This window comes from Ichthyophthirius multifiliis (genome assembly GCF_000220395.1).
Source record: "Ichthyophthirius multifiliis unplaced genomic scaffold scaff_1120509250771, whole genome shotgun sequence".
In the NCBI taxonomy this organism is placed as follows: Eukaryota; Ciliophora; class Oligohymenophorea; order Hymenostomatida; genus Ichthyophthirius; species Ichthyophthirius multifiliis.
In genome coordinates, this window is record NW_004086472.1 from 28,189 (window position 1) to 56,021 (window position 27,833).

A 27,833-nucleotide genomic window follows, 5' to 3' on the forward strand; every position below is an offset into this window, starting at 1 on the left:
ATGCTCTTGAAAAAGGTATTTAATGGAAATTTAAGGAATTATAACGAGATCAAACTTTAAATTCAGTAAATGAATTTTAATTTTGGTCTAAATGGAGTGAAAAAGAATTAAATTAAATATTTAATTAAGTATTTTTATATATTTACAGATATATAATTTTTTTTTAAAAAAGGGAATTTTTATAGATCATTAGTGTAAACCAGATGATTTTTTTAGATGTAAAATATGCGGGAAATTATTAAAATGGGTATATTATGGTAATGTTCGGATATATGAACCTTATTAAATAATTTATTATGATTTTTCTTATATAGTTAATGAAGAAAAACAAGATAATGATATAATGAATAGAAACTTTACTGAAATAAAATATTTAATTAAATAAAGAGAATTTGCTCTATATATGTTAAATAGAGAGTAAGGATATGGATTTTTAGACTTTTTTCATTAAAAAAAATAATAAATATCAAGGAATTTACAAAATTTGTGTGTAAAAATAAAAAAAATGTAAAAAAATATATTTTTTTTTAACAAATTATAAATTAAATTTTTAGATAACAGGAGATGAAATATGTAAGGAATTAGAATTTTACTCAGATTTTGAAAATGGAAATATGAATAGTGTAATAATAAATAAAAATTTAAAGAAAGCAAAAATAATATTAAAATCAGATACTAATAGTTTAGGTATAAAATAAATATATATGTATATATATATATATATATATATATATATATATATATATATATATATATATATATATATATATATATTTAAATTTATATATACTTTTATATTGTATTTAGGATTCACACAATGGTTTTATTTTGGTGTAAAATTTTGGGGGGAATAAAATTCTATAGTTAATTTCGAAATTTTAAATTCCAGAAAAAATAAGAATCTATTTTAAATTGGAATGCCTATTTATATTGGTTCTATTGTTTAAAATGATTAAGATAACCAATAATTAATTTGGGAAAAAAGTAATGTAAAACTTTAATATAAAAAGTCTTAATTTCATAGGAAAAACGAATAATAAACTGATTATTTTTATAGTTTAAATTTTGATTTTTAATTTTAAAAATAAGGTGAAAGAGTTTTATTTTCATACCATAAGCCTTATACATTTACTGATTTAGTTTCTTTTTTAGAAAATAAAGAATAATATTTAAGAAAATAGTAAAATATAACTGAAGAATTTAACCTAAAAACGCGATCTTTAACAATACAGAGTGAAAGTATTTTCTATAAAAAAGAAATAATAGGTGGTTCAAGACTCGGATTATCAATTTTTGGAATTGAAATAAGTTCTTCCAAGAAAAAGAAGGAGAGTTTAGACTATGAAAAAAGAAAAATAATAGTTTTTTAAGGCCGTTAACATCCCAGTGAAAGTCCTTCTTCATTAATAATATAAGGAATAATCGATTTTTTACTAAATATGGAAGATTAGATTAGTAATAAATTAAAAGATTTATTTATATTCAAAATTTTCCCCATGATAAACCCTGATGGCGTTTTTGTAGGAAATTCAAGGACAAATATTAGCGGATTTGACTTAAATAAGCAATGGGAAGATACAAGTGAAACTTTATAACCAGAAATTTATTTTCTTAAAGAATATTTTAGATAAATAAAAAAATAAGAAATTTTTGCTTTTCTAGATATACATAGTTCAGCTAGTAACAAAAATGCGTTTGCTTTCGGATGTGAAAATTAGGAAATAAACTCGAATTTTTAATGGGTAAGTAATAGGGTATTAATGAAAATAATGCATGAATCAATGCCTTATTTTAACTATTTTTAATGTAAATTTTCGGTTAAAAATTAAGAGTGTGCTAGAGTGTATTTTTGGAAGAAATTAAAAGCAATATTTTCATTTAATTTCGATGTTAGTTTTTCGGGTTTGAAAAAAATTAGTATTTTTAATTAAATGAGGCAAAGAAATTAGAAAAAAATAAACTTATTTCTTAATTGGAAAATGAAGTCATTGATTATGATGAGTTTATGGAATTAAAAGATTAAATTTTTAAATAAATTGATGATGAAAATAATAATTAAATATTATCTGATAATACTAAAAAGGAAAATAATGATAATGATAATGATTAATCACTAGAAGATGAAGAAGAAGACGAAAATGAAAGTACTTTTTTTTAATATAAAGAAAACGAAAACATTAATAATTAAAAAACAGAAAACTAAAATATTATAATATAAAAAAATGATAATAATGAAAATATTTGTATTTAAAAAATAGAAAATGTAAACATAGATATTTAAAATAATAATAAAAATGAAAATATTATAAATTAAAATAATTAATACTAAAAAAATAAAAACGAATAGAATATAATATAGTTTGATGATAAATAATATATATAAATGGGATAAGACATATGCTTTAATTTATTAAAATTTAGTTTAATGTATTCTTCTATGTAAGAAGAAATATTAAATAATAAAACAAAAGATTTAATTTTAAACTAAGAAATATAAAATATAGAAACAAAAAAAAACTTAAAAAATTTAATTAAAAAAAATTCTTCTTTTTTTTCTTCTTAAAAATCGCTTTCAAGAAAAAACTCGTTATCATTAAATTCTACTTCTCAAATTTAATCACCATCTAAAAAAGAACTAATATTTTTAAAGAAAATAAAAATTTTTTAGATAATAATTCACCAATATCCAAAATAAATAGTTAAATAGAAAATAATGAAATCAATAAAAAAATTTAACAAAAATATAAAATTTCTCAATTGAATCTTAACGAATATAGAGTGAAAAAAAAGATAAAAATATGCGAAAGCAAGTCTTAATTGGAAATTCGTTATCAAATAAAAAAAAACTAAAAAAAATGAAAAAAAAAGATAATGTTTTTACAGACTACATTCTTTCGTAAAAAACTTTAATTTAAAACTATTTTCCTAGTATGCGATCTTTTTTATGGAGAGATTATTTCTCAAAAAAAGAACTATAAAAATAATTCGGAGACGAAATATTATAATAAAAAATTAATTAAGTTTTAGAAGAAAAAGAATTAGAATATGACACTGATTCTTGTAAATATAAAAATAAAATAAAATAAAATAAAATAAAATAAAATAAAATAAAATATATATATATATATATATATATATATATATATATATATATATATACATATATATTATATTTAAAATAAAAATAGAACCTGAAGATGATCTTTTATATGAAAATAGATCAATCAAATTAAAATAAGAAAATATGATTGAAGAATTAACTGACGAAAATATACAATAAAGATAACTTTTATATTAATAAATTTAACAAAAGTTTAAATCTGATAAATATTAAGAATTTTTAGATGTTCTTACACAAAACGAATTGAATTTATTACTTTAAGGAAAATTAACAATCGACGAATTCGGCAATATTACAAGAAAAAAAGTTGAAAATTTAACACATAAAATATCTCATTAATTATCTAAATAAAGCTCATTTTATACAAACAATTCAATATAAAGCAGCAACTAAAACAAGAACAAAATAAGTTAATTTAATCCTGAAAATCAAAAAGAATAAGATAAAAAAAATATTGAAGATATGGAATAGTAATAATAGTAGCAATAGTAAATGAGCAAATATAATATTTTCAGGAAATGTAAATAAGATTATAAATAAAAATAATAATTTAAATTAAATAAAAAATCATTTCAAACAAATAAAACTTCAAGTAAATATTTTAAACCTTTAATAGAATTAATAAAAGTAAAAAATCCATTTTTACCATCTAATAAATAAATATTTGAATAGTACTAATTTAAAAATATAGAAAAAAAAATATCTTAAGAAAAAAAAATTAATAAAAATATTAAAATAACAACATTTTATAATTAAACATTTTATAAAATATAAAATAATTTCCAAAATTAATGTATTTAAACACAAAAATCATCGGAATAAAAAAGATATTTTATTTGTAAAACAATAAATTATTCAAAATCTTAATAAGGAACAAGAAAAGGAAGTAATTCGACTCAATAATCATAATAATACTTAAATGATTAATAATTTATGATAACAAATAATATAAAATATTAATGTTTTCTAAATGAAAAAGAAAAATAAGAAAATTATAATAAAGAAATATTTAAAATATATGGAAATGGTATACATAATAATAATAATAATAATAATAATAATAATAATAATAATAATAATAATAATAATAATAATAATAATAATAAAAATCATTAAAAATTTTAATTAAGTAACATAAAAACAATTAATTTTTTATTAAAAGAATAATGATGATAACGATTGTAAATATAATCTTGTATAAAATTAAAACTAAGAAATTAATAAAAAAATGCAATTATAGAATTAATAATTTTTCTATTAATTTTTATAAAACTAAAATAATATTAACAAAAATAATTACCAATAAATATAATAAATTTTGTATAAAATAAATAAATAAAATATATATGAAGATTATAAAAAGTTATATAATAATTAGATTGATAGATAATAATAATATATATATATATATATATATATATATATATATATTTATATATATTATATATTTATATATATTAATTTATTAATATATATACATTTATTTTTATATTACTTATATTTTTATATATTAATAAACACATTTATATATAATTTAAATTAAAAATTAATATAATATCAATTTTATATTTCCTTTATTTCTTATATTAATTTATTAGTTTTATTTTCTAATGAAAACTCACAATATTTAAATTTTAAGCATTTTTTTAAATAAATTTAAGCCTTTTCATATTAATTTAATTAAAAATAACATCTTCCAACCCAATGATAAGAATGATGAAGTATATAAAAGCATTCATTCTATAAAAAAATTTATAATTTATCAAAAATATTAGCTATTTTAAAAACAATTTCGAAATTTTGTTTTAAACATCCAACAATTATTCTAAGAAATAAATTACTAACAAAATTTTCTAAATCAATTTTTTTAATTTAAAGAAATATTAAATCTTCAATTGAAGTTTCAAATATTTCTTTTTAATAAAAATTACTGATATCCTTAATTATACTATTTAATGAATCATCCTTTAATTTATTAATTTCTTTCAAAAAATATAAAATCTCATATTTTAAAAATTACTTCTATTTTCTTTATAAATATTTATTTGCCAATTTAGTTATATCTTCATCTAATTAGGTTTTTCCTTCTTGTTATTTCTTTAAAGAAAAAATATATACAGAAATATATATATAAATATAAATATATATAGAAATATATATATATATATATATATATTTATTTATTAATATATAAAGATTTTTTTTTTTATATTAAAATTATTTAAATATAAATACTAATATTTATATTAATTTATATATTTATATTTTTTATTATAATATATTTTACCTTTAAGATATAATTAGCCATTTAAAGCCATAAATTCATTTAATTTTCATCTCCTAAAGCTTAATAACAGCAAGAGATCAAGACACAAATACAACATTTATGCGGTAGTATTATTTTGCTTTATTTTTATTAATTTTTAATTATATTTGATTCATCTAAAAATTTCTTGAATTATTTTGTACATATTTTTTTTGAAACCTACTCGTTTAAACTATAAAAATATTCTTCTTTAAAATTTTCTAAATCCATACTTAAATAACTTATTTATAAAAATATCTTTAAAGCCGCATTCCATTAAAGCAATGAAATATTGAACCAACCTTTTTCAAATTATAAATAAAAAGCCTTTTCAGCTAATTCTTCCCCACAATTCCATATACTTTTATTAATCAAAGATACTGCATCATCCGGTTTTGCGTATCTCCACGACAATAATGACGCTAGCCAAAAAAATATTGGACATTAAGGCAATTATTTGATCATTTTTTTAATCATTTTAACCGCTTTTTCCAAATTGGGGTTTAACTCAACAAATTCTATAGCAATCAAAAGCGCTGAATAATAAGATCTAATTGATTTTAGTTCAATACATTCTTATAAATTTGAGTATCCTTAATTTTTATTGGTTTAAATTCCTAATAAACTAAGTATTTTTAAAAAGCCATTAGGGATCATTGAAAGCCCAATATCAAAAAGTGAAGAAACAAACAAAAACCTACTTTTGGAAAAAATATCAAGTTATAGATTTTTTTATTAATTTTTAAGAAATTTTTTAAAAAATTGAATAGGCATTTTTAAATGCACAAAAAGCCTAAAATTTATTATTTAAAAAAGAATTTAAAAGCCCTTTCATGATATAACATTCACTTTTAATTAAAGAAAAATTTAAGTCTTATTTTGGGTTATTTTTTTTTATTTAAATTTATAAATCTATGAAATTTTGGAAATTTTTCTCAGTTTTTATTATTAAATCTTTATTCCCAGATACTATTATTTTTAATAAATCGATTTCTAAAAGCGCATACTTGAAATTTATATCAGATTCTTTGTGTATATTGAACATTTTCTCAGCATTTTCAAACTAGAAATTCCAAAGGAAAAAATAGCCTTTTTCTAGAATTTCTTTTTATTTTATTTCCTTTATTTCAGTTTCTTATATTGTATCTTCTATTTTCGGTATTAGTATTTATTTTATGTTTTTTTAATTATAAAATTCTTTCTTTTCCTTTAAAATAGGAAACTAAATTAAAGAATTCTTCCTTAGATTATATTGAAAATTTATTTTTTCGGGATTAATAAATAAACGAGATTAAGAATTTGGTACGGAGAAAAAACTGTTTTGAATTTATTGAATTTTTTAAGGGTTTTTCGTATTTTTTGTGTCATTTACTTTTGGAATTTCATCGTCTAAAAAAATTTCTTCCTCAAAACAAGTTTTTTTATCAAAAGAATAGTTATTTATTATTTTCTCTTCTTTTATATTCTTATTTAATGTTTCGATTATTGTATATATTTAAGGATCTTCATATTTAATTTTTTAACATTTAGCAAAAAAAGAATTTTATTTTATTTAAGAAACTTTCGTATTTAATTCTTCAGGACTTTAGGATGAAAGATTTTCCCAGTTTTTATTTGATTGAGAATATTAAAAATATTGCTCATTTTTCATTTTAAATATTTTCGTTTACTAATTTAAAGATTCGAAATTTCTTTACCTTTTTGATTATATAGATTATAATGATAATGTTTAAACATTTTCATTGAATTTCGTTTCTTTATTTTCATTTATATTTTCTTCGTTTTTATTTATATATTCTTCGTTTATTTCATTTATATATTCTTCAGTTTTATTTATGTTTATTTGTTAATTTTATTATAATTCAATTATTTTTTATCTGTCTTCTTATATGTTTTCTTAATCTTCTTTTATATTTTCTTATTAATATTTAAATTCTTTATTTTCTTCTTGCTTTGTGTATAATTATAATGTTTCTTTTTATTATATAAGATTTATGTCTTAGTTTTGATAAATAATAATATTTAATTCTACTTATTATTATATATTTATTTCTTTATTTACTTACTTGATACAATTAATTTCTTTTAAATTATTTTCCTCTTCATTTTAAATAATTTCTTCAGTTTAATTATTTTCATTTTTTATATTATTTTTTACTTCTTTTAAGTTATTTTTTGTTCTACTTTTTAAATCTATTCTAATTTAAATAAATTTTCTTAATTTTATTCTTCTAATTAAATAATACTTTATTTATTTTAAAAATATTAAATATCATATTATTATTATTATTATTCATTTAAACAAGATTTATTTACATTTTTAATTTATTATTATATAATTTCATCTTTAATTTACAATTACTAATTATCATTTTAAATTTATAATTTCTAATTTTAATTTTCTTCATTCTTTTTAATCTCAATTTAAATCACAGAAGAAAGTGACGCAGTTTGTTTTACAAAAATAGGCTAATTAAGTAATTATTAAATAACAATTTCTTTATTTAATTTCCCTTCACTAACATAATATACATACCTTTCCAAAAAAATAATTTCCTCATTTGTTAAAGGATAAATCCATATTTAATTTAATTTGGAATTAGTTGTTATATTTATACATTTATTAAAATCTTTTAATTTTGATGCTTCTATATTATAATTACATTCGAACAAATTCACTACTCCTCTAGGCTTTAGTGATTTATGTTTTTCATAATATATTAAATGCTCATTTTGAAGAACATAAAATCTTCTTATTCGCATTCGGCTTTTTTTTCCGAATTTTATTAGAATTCTTTTATCATTTTTAAATGATATAACTGCTTTTTCATATATATCAGTATTAAATGTAGAATTTTCTTACATTTATATTTAAGAAAATAATGTTTTATATTCTTTCTTTTTTAAATCAATTAGCTAATTAAATTTTTTTAATTTTTATATATTTTTTCTTGATGTTATTTAGATTTTTTTTTTTTTTTCTAAATAAATAAATCAGGATTTAAAATGTTAAGCTTTTATATAATTATTTATAAAAATTTATACATTATAATTGATAATAAAAACAATGTTTATATATATATTTTAAATAAAAAGCTATTTAAATTTTTATGATATTAATATGATTTTTTTATATATTTTTATGGTCATATTACATTTTTTTAATATAAAAAAAAAGTTATAATTTATACATTTAAAAATTAAAAATTTAATCATATAAATAATATTTGTAAAAATTTTTTATAATTATATTATATTATATTTATTTTATAATAATTAAATTTAGATTTTTTTTTTTAAAAAAATTAGTCATTTAAAAAGCTTACAATTAATTTTTAAAAAATTAATTTATCAAAATATTAAAGAAAAATAATAAAAAATATATAAAAATATAAATAAAATTAAAAATATAAAAAATACAGTATAAAAAAAATAAAAAATAAAAATAAAAAAAATATAATAGTAATGATATAATTCATAATTCATTATTAATTCTTTTAGACAATTCAGGCAAATCGATATAATTTATCATACCTTCTTTTTTTTATTAAGTATTTTCAATTTTTCCATAACCTACCTGACTATCATAAACAAACCAATTAATAGCTGGAATTTTATCTTCTATATAAATTAAAAACAATATATAATTAAAAATAAAAAAAAAAAAATTTTAAAAATATATATTATATATAAAAAAAAAATAATAATAATATATAAAATTATATTTATTTAAAAATAAATATAATTATATTTATATTATTATATGGATATAGATATATATTTATTTATTTTTATATTTATTTTTAAATTTTTATTTTTATATTTTTATATCTTTACTTATATATATATATTTATATCTTTATTACTTGAAATAACTTTTATAATTTCTTAGCTACAAACACTTCCAATAACAGAATAAACAGGGCAATGTTCTATAGAATAAAATTTTGCAAACTTTTCAAAAAAATTTCTTTCATTTTAATTTTTTATTATTTCCTTTTATGTTTCAATTATTTATTCTAAAACTTTTTAATTTTCATATGATTCATTATATGCATCATATATTAAATTTTTTATTTAAGATTAATACATCACTTAATTTTGTTATTTTTTCATATAAAAAATTTTAATTATTATATAATTTTCTACTTTTAATTGCATTTAAAACTGGTTTAGGATTTTTTAAAGAAGTATTTAATGATTCAAAAATAGTTTCCTATTTTATTTATATTTTATGAAAATATTAATATTATTCATCTTCTTTAACTAATTTTCCATTAATAAATTACATTTTTTATACTGAAGGTTTTTATCTAATTTTTATTTTATATATAATTATATATCTATTTTTTTACACAATACATTCATAATTTGATCCTAAAGAAACATAAAAAAATCCATAAAGTCCACAACATAATAAATTATAATAAGGTTTATTTAATTTTTTAGATATTTAATCATACAATCCCTATAAATTAAAATATATTCCATTATTATCAATAATAAATAATAATACCATTTCTTTAAAAGAAGAAGTTGAGGAAATAATAATATTAAATTAATCAAAAAAAAGAGCAGAAAAAGGATCTGCTTAATTTTTACATTATTATTAGTTATTTTATTAATCAATATGTTATTAATAAAAATTTCTAACATTAAAAGTATCGTATAAATCAATTTAAACCATAGGATTCATATCGTTTAATTTTTATTTTATGACTTAACCTCTCTTTTTATTGATATAAAATAATTTATTTTATTTAATTTTTTTTTACATTCTTTCCTATATCATTCGGACTTATTAAAAAATTGGTTTCAACATCATCTTAATTTATTATTTAATTATCACTAATACATATATTTGTTCCACATAAAATTAAATTTTTCGCCAATTCAGTATTTATTCCATTTATTGGAGTAATAAATATTCTTGCATTTAATAGTCTTTTTTTAAAAAAAATAAATAAAGTTAATTAACATAATGATTTATTTTAACCTTCTTTAAACTTCTACTCCTATAAAACGTTGTCTGTCGTAAATTTAAAGTTCTTCGTTAGTTATTTCTTTTTGGTTTTCTATTTCCATATATTTTGCTTTAATAAATATTAGTTTATATTATTATTAATATTTATTTTAGATATTTTTTTAAAAAAATAAAGTATTTTAATATCTTTTTATTAATTTTTTTTATTTTCTTAAATAAATAAATATATATTTCTAAAAATAATAATTTAATCAAAAATTATTAAAAAAAAACAAAAAACAATAAAAATTATAATTTAATTAATTATTAATTAAAAGATAAAAAAATAAACTTACAAACACAAAAAAAAATATCTATTCAATAAAGATTTAGTTTTGTACAAATAATAACTTTACAAGTTTAATCTAAACCACAAAGTACAGCAAGACCAGCTTTTTCTTTATTCCAATCAAATCCATTAACCGGTTATTAACAAATATCTCTCGAATTAAGAATATCCACTGAACCCATAATTCCTCTAAATCTTCCTTCTGAATCTTTAACTTATCTTTCATTTGGATAATTATATTTATATAAATTAATAGCTCCATTTCCTCCCATTAGTGCAAAAATATCTCTATTTTAAGGTAAATGCCTAGCCCCCCAAATAGTGGCTGCAAAAGCTTTATCTTATAATTAAGCATACCCACTTTCTGGATGTAGAGTTCTCATATCATGTACATGGAATTTACCTTCAAGGGTAGTAGCCACAACTTTATTCATGATAATATCTTTTCGGTCAAATTCTACTCCTACAACACCATTTTTCAAATTACTATCCCATAAAAGTTAATTGGTTTTTAAATCGAAAAATTTCAAATCTCCATTATCATATCCAGCAGCTAAAACCCTCTCATCATTATTATAACTATTTCCAAATGAAACACACCAAGCATCAGGAGGAGATTCCTTGTCTATAGGCTCTAAAGATAATACATGAGTACGTTATCTTGGATCCCAAACTCTTATACAACCTTATAATTTTTTTTTATTTTATTTTTATTTTATTATTTACCATCTCTTCCTGCTGTGGCTATTTCTGGGGCACCATATCCAATATCTTAACCTCCTATTCCGTCAATTGAATTAACTAAACTTTAATGGGCTTTTACACTGTAGTAAATTTTTCCTGTTTCTAAGTCTACGATGTTTAATTCTCCGCTAAAATCACCAAATGCTAAATCTTGTTTTCCTGGTAAGCATGCTCCAAATGTACTACATTTTATTCCTTTGGGATGTTGTATCTATTTTATTTATTTATTATTTAATATATGTTTAATTTTATTATGTATTTTTTACATCTCTAATGCATTTGGTCTCGTTTTTAGATAATTTATGTACTTAAATTGTGCCTGTTGCTTTTGGAAGTTATCCACTTAATACAAATTTAGCAGATGAGGGAATCCATCTATTTTTTTATTATTATTATTAAAATTAATTTTTTTTTAAGTTACTTTCATATATTTATTTATATATGTTTTTTTGGCTTTATTACTTTACATCATGAGGTGTAAAAGTTAAAGATTATGTTTAATGTTCAATAATTTATGGGGCGTTTGTTGTATCCATCTATTTTGAAAATAATCTATAAATCTTTTTTTGTTTTTTTTTTTAAATAATTTTTTTAAAATTTTATATGTATTAATTTAAAAAAAAAAAAAAAAGAATAATTACTTTTTAAAATATATATATTATAATCTTAAAAAAAATTATTTTTAAAAATAATTATTTTAATTAATATTAAAATAAATATATAAAAAATCTTTTAATTTACATATTATATATTATTAATATATAACTTATAATATATATTATTTTATTGAATAATATTGAATATATTAATTATTACAAAGAAAAATTACAATATTATATAATAAACAAAATTTAATTAATATATAATATAAATATAAATATTTTTATATTATAACATATTTTTATTTATTATTAATTTTACTTACCTTTATAATAATTTTATTAACACAAAAAACATTAAAAATTAAAAATTGACTAATAATTATTTTAAAATATATTTATTATAAAAATATATAATAAACATAATATAATTTTTAATATTTTTTTAATAATTAATAAAGATTTATGACTTTATTTAATAAATTTTTAATAATGTATACATTTATTATTATATTCTAATATTTAAACTTATATTTTAATTAAATATTATTATATATTAAAATTATTTAGCTTTATATATAAAAAAGTTTATATTAAATATATTAACTTAAGAAATATCTTATTCTATTTTAAATATAACAAAATTAACAATATTAGAATAATACAATTTAGGTTTATCTTTATTTTATTGAATAAAGAAATAATAAATAAAAAAAAGAAGAATTTTTTTTATAATTAATATTTAATTTTTTTTGAAATTTATTTTAAAAATATTATAATTAAATTCTCTCCTGTACCCTACCCTGTACAGTATAAGTAAGTAAATTTATCTTTCTTTATTTTAAATAATTTTAAAAAACTTAATATTAAAAATAATTTCTTTATAATTAAAGTATTAATTTAATTTATATATAAAAATATTTATCTTTTATATCTAAAAAATATATATTCATTATAAGATTAAATAACTAATAATATTTTACATGTTCGTTTATAAAATAATAAAATTACTGAATAAGTTATTTTTTCTTTAGTAGACATAACTCCTTTTTAAAAAAATAGACTAAAATTTAACCTAAATCTAAAGTATATTTTTGATACTATTAAAAAAAATTATATTTATTAAAAAAATAAATAAAAATAATATTTTATTTAGAAACTTACAAGTAATAGTATTAATAGATAATTTATAATATATATAATTAAATTAATTATTTTATATATATAAATATAAAAAAATATAATATTTTGAAAATATATTAATTATAAATATATATATATAGATTAGAAAATTTTCAAATTTGAATAATTTATTTATGTTTTATTTTCCCTTAAAGCAAAATAAATAGAAATTATAAGAACTTTTTTTTTAGCTTTTAAAGAAATTTAATTTTAAAACAACGAAAAAATAATTTTTTTATAATAAAAAATATATAAAATAAAAGCTTTAAAAAAAAAAATTCTATTATTAAAATTAAAAAATCATATTTTCCCTCCATAATAAGGAGGTCCCCAATAATCTTAAATATTCCCTTCTTAATTCAATTAATTGATATTATAATTATTATCATCACCTAGTTATTAATTAATTATCTTTTAATATTTTCCAAAATAGTCCTTTAAATCAACCACACCCCCACCCAAATAGACATCCTCTGGGTGTACATCATAAAAAATATAATTAAAAAGCGAAATAACGGAAACCATTTAAATATTTTCTTCTTTAATATTTTTTTTATATGTACTGGTAAATCTTAAATTTTTTTCCTTATAAATTCTTTGATTTTCTAAACTATAATAATTTGTTAATTATTTTAATTATAAATCAACCAAAAATTTAATTTATCCAAAAAAGATTTCTCATCTTAATTTTCAGGCTAAAATATTCTCAACTCTAAAGGGATTTCTTCCAAAAAAGTAAAAAAAGGTTCCGTATTTTCCAAAACTGAATAGAAATATTCTTTTTCTTCTTAATTACAATATAATAAAAACCATTAAAAAGATTAATTATAATCCACACAATAACCTTATCTTCTTCCATATGTGAATGAAAAAGGGTGTGATTCAGGGTTTAAATCTAGAGCCAAATCAAATTAAATAGGCGGTGGAAAATGCCAATTTTATTAACCTTTTGTTTATAATAATTTCTTTTAAAAAATATCTTTTAAGACTTTGTTTCTTAAATCATTCCATTTTCTGGCTAATTTATTCTACCAATCTGATATAAAATAACCATATTTTCTTGATTTTTAGACTATTTTAGCCAACTCTTTTAATTAAATAACAGTTTCTGTATTATTATTAATATAAGTTGACAATAATTCTTCATTTTCCTCCAATAAAAACTTAAAAACTAGATGCTTTTGCACATTTCTCAATGTCCCATTGTTTTAAACAATAATATTGGTCGGAAATCGGTTTAAGGCTTACCTAAAGCCTTCAAAAAATAAAATATTCCATTCTTTTTATAGTCTATAGTCATTATTTATGTTTAAATGCTCTTCCAAAATACATTTTCTTATCTCATATTTTTCTTATTTATTATAGATTTTTTTTATATTTAATAAAGTCTTAAATAATTTTTTTCTAGATTTTTTCGAAAATTTTTTATCATATTTAACTTCTTAATATATAATTAATAAGTCTTTCTCTAACTCAAATAGATCATAGTAGTTTTTCTAAAAGATAATTTCCGGAACAGGTAATGATCTTAACTTACATAAACTTTTAAATTTAGCCAATTATTTTACTTTAGGACTCTAACTAGATAAATCTAAAGACTTTATAATCCTATTACCGTTTACAAAGGGAATACAAACCATTAAAACAGCCAATTAAGGGCATTTTTCGAATACTTTAGTCCCATAATGGGCTATTAGGTATCCATATAAGAGTTCTATGGATATATTTTCAGTAGAAGGAAGGGTATCTTGGTTAAAAGAAGAGGTTATAATTAACAAATTATGATTTAGGATTTTCAAATACTCTTCTTTTGTAAACGAGTAGAGACCTCCTCTTGATTTTATGAATTAATTTGCTTAAATTAAAATTAAATTATTTAAATCAGTTATTTTATTTTCTTATCCAAGTTTTCTTCTCTCATAAATTTCCAAAAATTCAACAACTAAAGAATCTATAGTCTCTGATGTTAAAATTTCTGGAATTTTATATTCCTGGGTATCATTTAATTTTTCAATAATATCTTTTTTAGTGTTTGCGGGACATATATACGTGCCTATAGGGTGTATTTCTGGAGTTAGCAAAGCAGCAGATTCAACTTTAGATTAAATTTAAGACCAAAAAGAATCATATGATAAAAAATATATCCAAGTATGTTATTTTGGGAAATATTTATATTTATAATTAAATTACATTTTTTTTATTTCATTATTATTTTAATAATTATTTATTAATATGGTATATATTTATATAAATATTATTTAATGATGTAGACTATTTAGTACTATTGATAATAATTATAAATTATATTTATTTTCATTTAATAATAATTTATAAGAATAATTTATTTTAATTATAGATATTTTATATATATTATATTATTATTTTTATATTTATGATATTTTGTTGAAATTAAATATAAATTTAATATTTTTTATATAAATTAATATTTTTAATCAATTTTTATTTAAAATATAAATTAAAATTTAGATTTTATTAGGAAAAAAATAAAAATAAAAATAAAATAAAATTAATTATTTATATATATTTAAATAAAAAAATCGTATAAATATCAAAAAAAAAAAATAAGTTTAAATTCATTTTAATATATAATTATATATAAAATCATTACAAAAGTAATATTGGAAATATTTAAAAATTAATGATTTTATAATAAAAAAAAACAATGTAAAATAATAAATTAAATATATATATATATATTTAAATACCTATACAAATATAAATTAAAAAGAAATAAAACTATATGTCTAATTCAGGTTATACAGGTTTTTTGGTATAAAAAACAATACAAAAAAACAGCGTAAGGGGGTCAGATGCAGCAAACTATGAAGATTTTCGTCGTAAAAACATACTCACATATATAAATAAGAAAGCATCATATACAAGATAAAGATTAGGCCTATCTTGTGATAAAAAGGACTTATAAAAAGGAATCAAATTAATAGTTAAAAACGAAGAAACGTAATAATAATAACCGATAATTGACTTAAAAAAGGAATAGAAGTGTTTAAGTAAAGAATTTTAAGAAAAAATGGAAAATAACTATATTGATGATTTTATAATAGAAAGTAATATGAATAATGAATAAAAAAATAATACTAACTTAAAAATAAATTAAAAGAAGAAAAGAACTGATATTGAAAAGAAATTATTTTTCATAATGAATTAATGTATTTCAGAAGAATAACTAATTAATTTGTATAAAAAATACAGAAGAGAATTATTAAAAGAAAAAATAAATAATATAAAGAGAAGATAAATTGATTTTAATCAGATCTAATAAAAAATATAAAAAAGTTAAAAATTAGATCATTAAAGTAAAGAATAAATTGATTATTTAATGAATAAAATAACAAAAAAGTCAAAAAATATGAAAAAAGAATTAACTATTGGATAAATATTAAAAATAGAAGATGGTATATTAAATATATATATGTATATATATATATATATATATATATATATATATATTTACAATAAAATAAATAAAATTTTGTACATTAAATTATTATTAATATAAATATAGATTAAATATAATATAAAAGTAAATCCATTGTAGATATTGAAAAAGAATAATTTAAATAAAGAAGATTAGCATTGGATTAAATAAACGAATTATTAGAAGATAAAAAATAAAAACAAAAAATTATAAAAATATACGAGGAAACCAAATTAGATAATATAGACGGAGAAGCAGCTAAAAATAAATTTAAAATGATAGATATCAAAAGGAAAAACGAAATATAAGAAAAAATGATTTAATAAATGAATTTATAAGAAAAAATTGCCTTAATAGATAATCGTTAAATAAAATAAATATAATATAAAATATTTTTATATACACATAGAAAAATAAAAAGAAAAAAATGCTGTTTAATTTATTAGAAAATTAAATATTTAAAAACCCAAAACTATATATTCTTCAGATGTTCTTTAAAATAAATCCAAAGGTTCATCTTTTAATAATATTTCTCCTTCTATAAAAACCTATAAATTAATGTATTAAAAAAATAAGCATTTTTTTAATACAAATTCTATACATACAATTCCAAATAATACCAAACATGCTTCTTACGACTTCACGAATCACACCACGAGGCCTTTTTCGTCTTTAACATATAAAAGTAATAAATCTATAATGAATGTTTAAAGTAAAGATGATAATTTTATGAAATTCTTCTTTACTTAAAGGAAACATAGTTAATAAAATCAAATCAACAAAAGCAACTAATCTAAATAGGTTTCTATTTTTTATCAACCTAAACAAACTTAACCGTCTAAATAAAATTTATAATAAGAATAGTAATAAATACATAAAGGAGTTTTAAAAAATAAAAAATATTAAAATATAAGTGAATAATTTTAATAATTAATGTAATTTATTTAAAATGAGAAAAAAAAATCAAATTAATTCCATTAAAAAATGAATGATATGGACAAAAAAGCTTAAAAAGAATTTTAAAATTATAAAAATAATGATTTAGATGATTTAAAAAGTATTTAAAATAAAGATTAAATTATAAAAGAAATGAAATTCGATGAATTTAAAAAAGAAAGAAACTTCAAAAGAAAACTTATAAATTTTTTAATTGAAAAAGTTGAAAACAAAAGCGATCTTTTAAGCAAATATAATTCGATGTAATAGGCTCAGGCATTTTTAAATAATTTATAATAAAAATGATTTTATATTTATTTATAATAAAAATGATTTTTTGTTTAATAATAATAAAAAAAAAAAATATTTATATTTATTTCTTTTTTTAAAAGATTTTAATTAAAAACACTATTTTTATTTAATAAAACTAACAAAAAAAATGGATTAGTAATAATTATAAGATTATTTTTAATATTAATGGGAAATGACTAAAATTTCATTAAAACTAAGAACTTATTTTGCATAAAACAATTGGCAAAGGTATCTACTAAAAAAAAAAAAAAAAAAACTTAAACTAAAAAAAAAAATGTAAAAAAAGCATATAAATAATAAAAGTAAAAAAAGGATATTATAATTTAAATTTAACATAACGTAAAGAATTATTAAAAGCCCCATCAGAAGAATATTTATGTAAATCCATGATAATGGAAAATACCTCATTTAAAGAATAATATGAAAATAGATATTATTCAAGATATTATTGTCTTGTATTTCAATATGTAACAAAAATGAATTCAGAAAAGCTTTTAAAAGCAACAAGAGATATATAAAATAAGCATAATCATTAAAATTAATTAGGAAAAACAGGATTTCATTTAAGATTAGTATCAAATGAAGTAAAAAAAAGAAATATATATTAATTATTATTAAAAAAAAAAAAAAAAGCAATAAGTTAATTTAACAGGGTATAAATTTAATGGAGTAACACCATTTTAGTTTAATTAAAAGATTCCGATTATTATTTCAAATAAATTAGAAAAATTAAATCCTGAATTTTTTTTTTTAGGAGGAGGTCATGAAGATTTAAAATTAAGTATATTTTTAAAAAGAAATAAAACAAGATTTTTTTGTTTAAATTAAATATAAAAAAAAAGGAATTGGATTTAAAGAATTTATAGAAAAAAATGAATATGATGTATATATTTATGATATAGCAGATTATTTAAAAACTGAAGACATTAATATTTAAGTTTGATTTATTTTTAAGTAATAAATTAAATTTTTTTCTTTTAAATTAATATTTTTATATTATCTATTATTATTATTTTTTTAAATTTAACATAAAATTTTTTATTTAAAGTTAATAATTTTATCCAATATTCGATATTATTTTATCCACTTTTTTTTTTTTTTTTTTGTACTATTTTTTATAATTTATATATTTTTACGATGTAAACCTAATAAAATAAACTACAAAAGTGGATTACATAAATAAAAAATAAACAATTTAATAAAAAGCATTTATTTTTTTAAATATATATATATATATATTATTATAATAAATTATACATATATCTATTTTTGTTTAAAAACAATAAAAATATGTCTGAAAGCAGTGAAGAATTTACTTTGAAAATAAAATAAATAAAAAAAATAAAAAATAAAATAAGACTAAAAAGAGCATAATATTAATACCATCCAACTTAATATAAGAAAGATATAAACGAATCTTTTTCCCTTTTATAAGGTTTTATAGGTTTTTCTATTGAATAATTATTTATTAAAACTCAAGAAATTAATAAATAAGTATTTTCTGGTTAATAAAGTTGGTATTTACCTACAAAAATAATAAAAAATAAACAATTATAAATGGTTGAATGTGAAATATAAATAATAGAAAACGGAAAAAAAGAATTTAAATAAGAATTATAAAAAATAAAGGGAATTTAGAATAATAAAAATGCCCAAGAATTATATTTTTTACTAAAACAATATTATAAGCTAATAAATAATATAAAAGAAGAAAATTTATCTGAAGAAAATAGTGACATATTTGACTGTATAAGAAGCGATAATTTTTTTTTTTTTAATTTTTATGAAGGAGAAGATGAAGAATTAAATAGTTTTAATAAATTTATTAATAATACTAATTAATAAAATAGCTTAAATTTAATATAAAATCAAGAATTAAGTGAAGAAACCGAAAAAAGACAATAATTAAGATAATATTACTCAAACTAATCTAAAGAAGAATACAAATTTTAAATTTCTTTAGAAGAAAGTAAAAAAATTATAAATGATTTAATTTTAAACAAAAATGAAATATTCGCATACTAGATTTTCGAATGGAAAGATAATAACCACTTTTTGAGATTTATTGGATATCCAAATTAATTATTAACGATTTTAGGTTTAAAAATGTCTTATATAGACCAAATATTTTTAAGATAAGGATTAATAGAAATAATAAATTATTAATTTAATTTTTAGCTTTTATTGAATTTTATATAATCAAAAATACAAGATTTTAATGAAAATGATAACTTTTCTATTAAAAATTCCAATTATTCTATTGAAAATTTAATCAGATTTTATAATTAAATAACTCATTTGAATTTTTAGACTTTAAGCGGGAATCAAATTTGTGTTTAGGTGTAGGTTTAAGTCAGAAAATTAAATAAATAAAGTAATAATATTTTGGTTATTTATTAATTTCTGAATCTTTCTAATTTAGACGATTTATCAAATAAAAAAGGAGTTAATAATAATTATGAATCAGTCTATAATATTTAATATTCAATCTAAAGTGAATTATTTATTAAAAGATATTATAATTTAATATAGAAATGATATAAATTGATTATGATAAATTATTAATATTTATATTTTTTTTTTTATATAAAACCATAAATTCTTTATTTATAATATTATATAATTCATTTTTTTAATACATATATATAACCTAACAAAAATTAATTCAAAAAAAACAAAATGTAAGATTAAAAGACCTAAAAATATTCTGTAATAATAATCGGTGGAGGACTCTCTGGTCTTGCCGCTCTTAAAAGATTAGTTGATAAAGGCTAAAAAGATATTTTATTATTAGAATCTAACGAAAAAGTAGGTGGTAGAGTTCACACATATACAAAAAATAATTTATATCTCGATAAAGGTGCATCTTGGGTATGTCCATAGTAAAACCGTATACTTGAATTATTAAAAGAATACTAAATAGAGACTATAGAATAATATACAGCAGGTAAAAACATACTAAAATACATTGGAAAGGAGAACACAGGTGAGTATATGCTATTTTATTTATAACACTTTCGATTATATATTAAGTTTTACTAGTAATATTCCAATTTAAACTTTTTATATAATATTAATAACATCGTTTATTTTCTATAAATTTTTTATGTATTTTTAATCTACAAAAAACCTCTAAAAAAACTACTAAGGGGTTATGCCTCCAATTTCTTTTTTCGATTTATTAAAATTTGGTTTTGTTTAATTAAAACTGGATTATTTCGCATCTAAAATAAATTTAGAAAATCCATATAAAAGTTCCCCTTTTATAAGGAAATTTGATGCAATTTGTTTAGAAAAATACATCTAGGATAACTTGGGGAAAAACACTGTACCTTATTATGTTTTCTAGACAGCTATTGATACTATTTTTGGGGTAAATATGTCTGAAATTTCTGTCCTTTATCTCCTTTTTTACATCAAAAGTGCTGGAAATATCGACACGCTGATAAATACGAGAGGAGGAGCTTAATAAGATCGTATAAAAGGCGGTTCAGAGTCTCTTGTAAAGAAAATTTATTAAAACTATAAGGATTTTATTAGACTAAATAGTCTAGTTAGTAAAGTAGACAATTTTAAAGAAAACGAAATATTAATATATTTATAAAATAGTGAATAAATTTTGATTTGCTAGTAAGTTATTGTATGTATACCACCTTAAAGTTTAAATGGAAAAGTTCAATTTACCAATATTTTGGATAAAAAACGAGAACAAATACAAACTGTTAAGATCGGGGAACTAATAAAATGCTACTTAGTCTTCAAGAGTCCTTTTTGGAGAAAAAAAGGCTTTTCCGGACTTATTTTCAATATCATAAAATAACCTTGTCTCTACTATGATTTATCTAATGATTAATATGGAATTCTCCTCGCCTTTTATTAATAAGGAAGGGAAAATACTAACGAAAAGTTCCTTTAAAAAAGTTTAAAAGAACGAGAAAATATAATTTTAAAAGATTGTATGGAATATTTTGACATAAATACAATATAAGAGGAATTTTTATTTTATTCAGATGATAATTTTATAGGAAAAGAAGGAATAAATGGTTGCCCAGTTGGAGTTGCAGGAGTTGATTATTGGAAGTAATTCGGAGATGTATGGAACGTGTAATATAAAGGGATCTTTTGGGCTTCTACAGAGTGCTCGATTATATGGAACGGATATATGGAAGGAGCAGTTAGGGCAGGGGAAAAAGCCGCTAATGATATTTTGGGAAGTTTATGAAAAAATTATAAAAGAAGTTTAAAATATTTTATTTTTATTCTATTAAGAAAAAAAATTAAAATAGTTAATAGATTTATTTGGTTTATTATATATATAAAATATTTATCATATATATTTAAATTTTAATAATAATTTTATTAATTATTTAAATGTATTTAAACAATAAAAAATTGCATATATATAAATAATAAATATTTATAAAAGAAAAAAATAATATGAATATTATATTAAAATGTTTTTAATTAAATTAATTTTTTTACATAGTATCTCTTAAAAAATATAATTTATAATTAGAAAAGACTTATGTAATAATATTATTATAACGTTCCTTAAAATATTAATTATAATCCTTTAAATGCAAATATTTCATAAAAAGCGCTTTCATTTTAAGGTGTTCCAGATTACAATCCATTAACTAATATTTAATAAACAGATTTCAAATTAGAAAATTAAACAAAATTTCTATATTCATTATAAAACGATTATTTATTTATACCAACTTAAAATAAATAAGAAATAAAGTCTTAAATATCCCCTATTGTATAATAAATAATCCAAAAATATGAAAGTAATTCAAATATCCAAATATCATAAAAATTTTCCTCTCCAGAAACAAATAATAAGCAATTATTTAAACAACAAGTAGAAAATGAAAATGCATAATTCTTTAAAAATATTAACAATAGTAAAAATATTATTGACAGTGATAGTTAAATAGATTCAATCGAAGAATCAATAGCGAGTAGTATATAAAGATTTCATTTTAGTAATAACTAATTGAATAATAAATAAGATTAAAAGTAGAAAAAATAAGAAAAAAAAGAAAATAATTAATTAAATAAACTAGAAAATAGTTTTTCTTTAAGTTTAAATTTAGAAAAATAAAGCATTTTTTAAACGACACGTTAACAAGAGGATAAAAAATAAAAAAGAGTAATAATTTAATCTAAACCAATAATAAATTCAATTTAATAAATAACAAACGAAATATAAATAGGAGGAAATTATCCACATGTAATAAAAAAAAAAAAAAAAATTCAAAAACTAACAAAAAATCTCTAGAAATTTAAATGGATGAGACCAAATTAATTTAAAGGAGAAAATTTCGTACTTTTTCCTAACATAATAACCCCTGAATCTATACTATAAGGTGATTTAGAAAATAAATACTTTCTTTCTGTAATAGGTGCTCTTTTAGATCAGGGAGATGATTTTATAAGAAGGTTATTTAAGGAATAAACACTAAGTACAATTGGAAATTACACCATAAAATTATACTGGAAAGGTCAAGAGGAAAAAATATGTATCTCAGATACTTTTCCAATAAAAGAAAAAGAAAAAATACCCTGTTTTTCATCCACAAATGATCAATCTATATGGCTTTTATTGCTTGAAAAAGTTTGGGCAATCCTTCATGGGTCATATGCCAATATAGATGCAGGTTTAGTAAAGGAATTATTTCGAGATTTAACTGGAGGAGTATGTATGTGTTATTAAATTGATAAAATAAATGAGATCTTTTGGAAAAAAATGATCAAACAAGAGCATTTAATTTTTATTGGGATATGTAATATGGATGACCTTGGAAAATAAAGTTATAATGTTATAAAAAAAGGAAAAAAAGGTGGGGTATAAATCAGAAAAATAAATGAAAGTAAAAAAACAGAGATTTCTATGGAAGAATTTTATACTTTTTTTAAAGAAATTTATATAGGATTTTTCAATAAGGAATATAAAGTAAGTTCTTAAAAATATTTTAAAAAAATAAAAAATGTATTTCTTTTGAAAATCAAGAATCCTTCCTTTTATTTTTTTACATCTTCATAAACTTCTATTAGAACTCAAAGTATAAGCTTCTAATTAAAAAATATCAAATTTTACTCGAAAACGTATTTACTTTTGTTAAGAAAAATATCTGACAACTCAACATCTTTTGAATATATATAGGCAGTAAAAGGATCGAAAAGAGATCTTTCTTCAGTAAAATATTTCAATAATCCATTTAATTATGATATTGGAGAATATTTTTTATTTATATTTTCTAAAAAACGTCCATATTAAGAATATTAATAATAATAATATAACGAAGAAGATGATATATGTACTTTATCTATATATGGAAGAGAAAAAGTAGAAATAAAAAGAGAAAGAATAACAGATGAAATGCGAGAATATATATAAAATAAAAATAATATAAAATGGGAAAAACTATGAAAAAAAAATATATAAAAAAATAGATATATAAAAAAGAAAAAGATATATATATATATATATATATATATATATTTATATATAAATATATATTTTTTATTATTCATTTATACAACAATGAAACAATTTTTTCTATACTTATTACATCTTGATCCAAGAATCTGTTTTAAGTAACAGAATCTATATCAAAAACTGCTACAACATTTTTTTTATTATTATCTAAAACTGGTATTACTATTTCACTTTTAGTTTCAGAATCACACGCTATATAATTTTTACATTCTTTAATATTATTCCATATTTAAGCTTTTTTCTCTTCCCAAGCTGTACCGCATACACCTTTACCTTTTTTTATAATTGCACTTGCTAATATTTTTGATTAATAAGGCCCTATGTGTATTTCTTCGCCATTTTCAACAATATAGAAACCTACAAATAGTAAATCTGGAATATGATTATATACTACAGATGCAATAGATGCATATTTAGCGTTTTAAGACATATTAGGATATTTTTCAAAAAACTCCTAAAGAATTTAATATGCTTAGTTATATTAATTTTCCATATGTTTTGTTTATTACTAAATAAAAATAAATATTTATCAAATAAAAGTATATAATAAAAAACTAATAATATTATAAAAAAGATATATTAAAAAATTAATATTTAATTTATTATTAAAAAAATCATATATTCATTCCTTAATAAAATATAATCGAATTCACCTACCTCTATATTCTTAATAAAGACTTTTTATTTTTTTAAGTAAAATCTAAAACGAAACCTCATCATTTCTAACAATAGATTCTTTCTAGTTTTTTTTTTTCCTTTAGAATTCCTCATTTTCAAACATCTATTATATTTTTATAAAAACATCGTATATAAACTACATACATTCCTGTATTTTTTCCCCAATACCCAGTACTCCCAAAACTCCTTCTTTTAATTAATCTAAAAGTAAAAATAGAGTCCCTTATTTCTTTTCAATATCGTACGAAATATTGAATTTTCTACAAACAATGAAAAACTCTTTAAAATTGCTCTAAAAGAATCCTTCATGACATATATATGGGACAAAAAAAAAACTTCTTTCGTCAAAATCTTTTATAATATTCAAAAAATCACCTTCTTCTTCATCTAAATAATTACTTTCTTATTCATTTTAATCACTTAAATAGTATTTTCCACTCACTTAATCCATTTTACTTCCCGAAACCATTTAAAACATAAAAAAAGCAGACATAAAGTCATTTAAAAAGCAATCTAATCCATTTAAATAAAACAATTTATGTCCAAGGGAATTCTCAGGGTCTTAAAAAGCTACTAAATCTGCGTTAATATATCCGAAAACGCCTCTTTTTTTTAACTCTACTCCTATTTTTTCACATAAAGCCTTTAAATTTAACAATGGTAGCACATTCTATGGAAAAATAGCTCCGAAATTCACAAAAGGAACTAAAGAGATTTTCTCGAATGCACATAGAGGCTTAATAACCCCATCAGGGTCTATTTTAAAGGAAACAGATAATCCTTTAACCTCATTTTCATTATTATTTTAAGGAAAAGCTTCTATTAATCCTTTATTATAGACAAAATATTCCAAAAACTCTTAATAATTAGCAAAAAGAGAAGGAAAGCAAATAACAATTTTTTAAGGCAAAAGCGTAGAGATAATTTCCCTTAATTTAAGTACATTTTCTTCCGAAATTTTTTATTTTTTAAAATCTTTTATTACCCTAAGATGCTCTAATTCTATATATGCAGTGCCTCTCCCTTTTTACTCATAATCTGTTTTAAAAATCCAGGTATTTATCTAAGGATATTTAATTATTAAATAAGTTAATTTAGTAAATAATTCATCTTCTGAGCCTATATTTTCTATACCAGCAGGTATCGGTAGTCCTATTTCTTTGAAAAAATGCCTAGAATGGGTTTTAGAGTTTAGTTTTTAGCTTGTATCTAAATCTCCAGCATATACAGGGACATTTAATTGTATAGAAATTAAAATATCTTATTTTTAGATATTTCCCTTTAATTTATAAATTATATTATTATATATAAATATATATACATATATATTTATATTTGTATATTTTAAATTTGTATTAATATTACAGGAATTATATAAGAATATTTGTTAGATATTATTTTTTTTATTTTTTTTAAAGCCATAGGTGAATAATATAATAATTTATTTGTATTATATATTTTAGGGAAACATTAACTATTTTCCGGATAAATAAAATGAAGTCTATTTATATAATCTGGTATTTATGCCAATTCACAAATTTTATGATAATATGATATGATTTCTTGTTATAATTAATAAGCTGAGACATAAATTATACTTACTTTAGGATCTTTTAAATTAAAAATTCTACCTATCTAAGTATTTTCTTTTTAATGAAAGTGCACCATAGTTTCTCTTTTAAATTCCTATATATATAAAAAAACATAATATTTAATATATATATATATATTACATCAATATTTAAACTATTAATATGAATTTCGAATCTTTATTTATTTTATGCATTTCTAAAAGTATTTTTAAATTAATTTTATAGCTTTTAATATATATCTAATTTTTATTTCCATTTAGATTTTAATTTTTATTTAGTTACTATATATCTCATATAATCAGATAATTTATTTCTTTCTTGCATTAAAATATTATTCTAAATTTTCATTTAACTTAATTGTTTTATACTTTTTCTCATTTTATATAAACAAAACATTTTTATTCCAATTTATTCGTCCTATTTTTTCTAAGACTATAACATTTTATATATCATCTCATTATTTTATAAACATTTTATTAAATCTTCTATTTTTATTTTCTTTAAATCTTCCTAAGCCAATTTTATTACATTTTAACCATTAATATTTGCCATTTTTATATTATTCTTAATACAAAAAGCTAACAGTTTTTGAAAAATACTATTGATCCTACCCCACACTTCATTATGTTAGCATTTTATATCTTTATAATTTTCATCAATTTGAATTTTGCCATCTTTAATGAACAAAATATGTATATTTTTTAATAAAATAGTATCTTTTTTCTAATTTAATTACATTTCTTTATTTTATAAACCTATTTTGAATTAAGTTTTTTAGTTTTAATTTAATTCGATTTAAAAATTATTATTTTTAGTAACTGAATTACATATTTTTTAATTTGTTTAAGTTAAAAAAAGATTATTATTGATAGTATTAGTTTTTTTATTATTTTAAGAAACACAACTAAAATTTTAATCTAATCTATATTTATTTTAGATAATATTATTATCTTCTTCTTATTAATTACAAATATTATTATCTTAAAAATATTTATATTTATTTTTAAAAACTAAATTTCTTTTTTTTTTTTTTTTTTTTTTTTTTTTTTAAATAAAATCATTTAATTTAAAAATTATTTTATTTTACTTT

General features: G+C 18.1%; 8 protein-coding genes across 8 annotated transcripts, besides 42 other annotated features; 4 read left to right on the forward strand and 4 right to left on the reverse strand. All coding sequences in view use genetic code 6, as the record gives it.

The window, feature by feature from the left end:
• IMG5_094980 (zinc carboxypeptidase family protein, putative) lies at positions 1–4,504 on the forward strand (the record flags this gene model as incomplete). The annotated part of the gene is made up of 8 exons (XM_004035571.1): positions 1–15; positions 173–490; positions 555–687; positions 808–2,586; positions 3,022–3,060; positions 3,189–3,427; positions 4,284–4,302; positions 4,500–4,504. 8 exons carry the CDS (start codon positions 1–3, stop codon positions 4,502–4,504), a joined length of 2,547 nt encoding a protein of 848 aa, XP_004035619.1.
• Positions 699–789: a microsatellite.
• Positions 2,155–2,200: a microsatellite.
• Positions 2,164–2,222: a microsatellite.
• Positions 2,185–2,305: a microsatellite.
• Positions 3,070–3,115: a microsatellite.
• Positions 3,113–3,173: a microsatellite.
• Positions 3,853–3,896: a microsatellite.
• Positions 4,155–4,227: a microsatellite.
• A 12-nt stretch (positions 4,505–4,516) lies between the features above and the next one.
• Positions 4,517–4,598: a microsatellite.
• Positions 4,593–4,631: a microsatellite.
• Positions 4,632–5,229: 598 nt separating this feature from the next.
• Positions 5,230–5,297: a microsatellite.
• Positions 5,244–5,314: a microsatellite.
• Positions 5,264–5,345: a microsatellite.
• Positions 5,346–5,358: 13 nt separating this feature from the next.
• Positions 5,359–5,406: a microsatellite.
• Positions 5,407–7,178: 1,772 nt separating this feature from the next.
• Positions 7,179–7,263: a microsatellite.
• Positions 7,183–7,261: a microsatellite.
• A 38-nt stretch (positions 7,264–7,301) lies between the features above and the next one.
• Positions 7,302–7,352: a microsatellite.
• Positions 7,307–7,347: a microsatellite.
• Positions 7,353–7,622: 270 nt separating the features above from the next.
• Positions 7,623–7,685: a microsatellite.
• A 59-nt stretch (positions 7,686–7,744) lies between these two features.
• Positions 7,745–7,821: a microsatellite.
• Positions 7,776–7,828: a microsatellite.
• Positions 7,829–8,791: 963 nt separating this feature from the next.
• Positions 8,792–8,885: a microsatellite.
• Positions 8,802–8,883: a microsatellite.
• Positions 8,886–8,901: 16 nt separating the features above from the next.
• On the reverse strand, positions 8,902–10,511 carry IMG5_094990 (hypothetical protein; the record flags this gene model as incomplete). Its single annotated transcript, XM_004035572.1, has 6 exons — positions 8,902–9,047; positions 9,293–9,520; positions 9,576–9,739; positions 9,782–10,155; positions 10,202–10,370; positions 10,423–10,511. The coding sequence occupies 6 exons, from the start codon at positions 10,509–10,511 to the stop codon at positions 8,902–8,904; spliced, it is 1,170 nt and encodes a 389-aa protein (XP_004035620.1).
• Positions 9,099–9,145: a microsatellite.
• Positions 9,166–9,283: a microsatellite.
• Positions 9,201–9,289: a microsatellite.
• Positions 9,209–9,251: a microsatellite.
• Positions 9,214–9,252: a microsatellite.
• Positions 10,512–10,767: 256 nt separating the features above from the next.
• Positions 10,768–12,065, reverse strand: IMG5_095000 (WD repeat protein; the record flags this gene model as incomplete). The annotated part of the gene is made up of 4 exons (XM_004035573.1): positions 11,945–12,065; positions 11,749–11,857; positions 11,465–11,693; positions 10,768–11,423 (listed from the first exon to the last, which is right to left on the reverse strand). The coding sequence occupies exons 1-4, from the start codon at positions 12,016–12,018 to the stop codon at positions 10,768–10,770; spliced, it is 1,068 nt and encodes a 355-aa protein (XP_004035621.1). The 5' UTR covers positions 12,019–12,065.
• Positions 11,430–11,463: a microsatellite.
• Positions 12,066–12,148: 83 nt separating the features above from the next.
• Positions 12,149–12,181: a microsatellite.
• A 173-nt stretch (positions 12,182–12,354) lies between these two features.
• Positions 12,355–12,391: a microsatellite.
• Positions 12,392–12,802: 411 nt separating this feature from the next.
• Positions 12,803–12,849: a microsatellite.
• A 697-nt stretch (positions 12,850–13,546) lies between these two features.
• IMG5_095010 (hypothetical protein) lies at positions 13,547–15,355 on the forward strand (the record flags this gene model as incomplete). The annotated part of the gene is made up of 1 exon (XM_004035574.1): positions 13,547–15,355. A coding segment is annotated over one exon (1,500 nt), but the record flags the coding sequence as incomplete, so codon positions are not given.
• Positions 15,356–15,676: 321 nt separating this feature from the next.
• Positions 15,677–15,714: a microsatellite.
• A 992-nt stretch (positions 15,715–16,706) lies between these two features.
• Positions 16,707–16,752: a microsatellite.
• A 1,184-nt stretch (positions 16,753–17,936) lies between these two features.
• Positions 17,937–17,993: a microsatellite.
• Positions 17,946–18,013: a microsatellite.
• Positions 18,014–18,547: 534 nt separating this feature from the next.
• Positions 18,548–18,911, forward strand: IMG5_095020 (hypothetical protein; the record flags this gene model as incomplete). The annotated part of the gene is made up of 2 exons (XM_004035575.1): positions 18,548–18,552; positions 18,602–18,911. The coding sequence occupies 2 exons, from the start codon at positions 18,548–18,550 to the stop codon at positions 18,909–18,911; spliced, it is 315 nt and encodes a 104-aa protein (XP_004035623.1).
• A 1,736-nt stretch (positions 18,912–20,647) lies between these two features.
• Positions 20,648–22,190, forward strand: IMG5_095030 (monoamine oxidase b, putative; the record flags this gene model as incomplete). The annotated part of the gene is made up of 2 exons (XM_004035576.1): positions 20,648–20,958; positions 21,578–22,190. The coding sequence occupies 2 exons, from the start codon at positions 20,648–20,650 to the stop codon at positions 22,188–22,190; spliced, it is 924 nt and encodes a 307-aa protein (XP_004035624.1).
• Positions 22,191–24,363: 2,173 nt separating this feature from the next.
• Positions 24,364–24,439: a microsatellite.
• Positions 24,404–24,453: a microsatellite.
• Positions 24,447–24,494: a microsatellite.
• A 10-nt stretch (positions 24,495–24,504) lies between these two features.
• Positions 24,505–24,903, reverse strand: IMG5_095040 (hypothetical protein; the record flags this gene model as incomplete). Its single annotated transcript, XM_004035577.1, has 1 exon — positions 24,505–24,903. One exon carries the CDS (start codon positions 24,901–24,903, stop codon positions 24,505–24,507), a length of 399 nt encoding a protein of 132 aa, XP_004035625.1.
• A 219-nt stretch (positions 24,904–25,122) lies between these two features.
• Positions 25,123–27,425, reverse strand: IMG5_095050 (IQ calmodulin-binding motif family protein, putative; the record flags this gene model as incomplete). The annotated part of the gene is made up of 3 exons (XM_004035578.1): positions 27,272–27,425; positions 26,517–26,837; positions 25,123–26,430 (listed from the first exon to the last, which is right to left on the reverse strand). Exons 1-3 carry the CDS (start codon positions 27,293–27,295, stop codon positions 25,123–25,125), a joined length of 1,653 nt encoding a protein of 550 aa, XP_004035626.1. The 5' UTR covers positions 27,296–27,425.
• Positions 26,439–26,480: a microsatellite.
• Positions 26,474–26,507: a microsatellite.
• Positions 27,426–27,762: 337 nt separating the features above from the next.
• Positions 27,763–27,792: a microsatellite.
• The last annotated feature ends 41 nt before the right edge of the window (positions 27,793–27,833 follow it).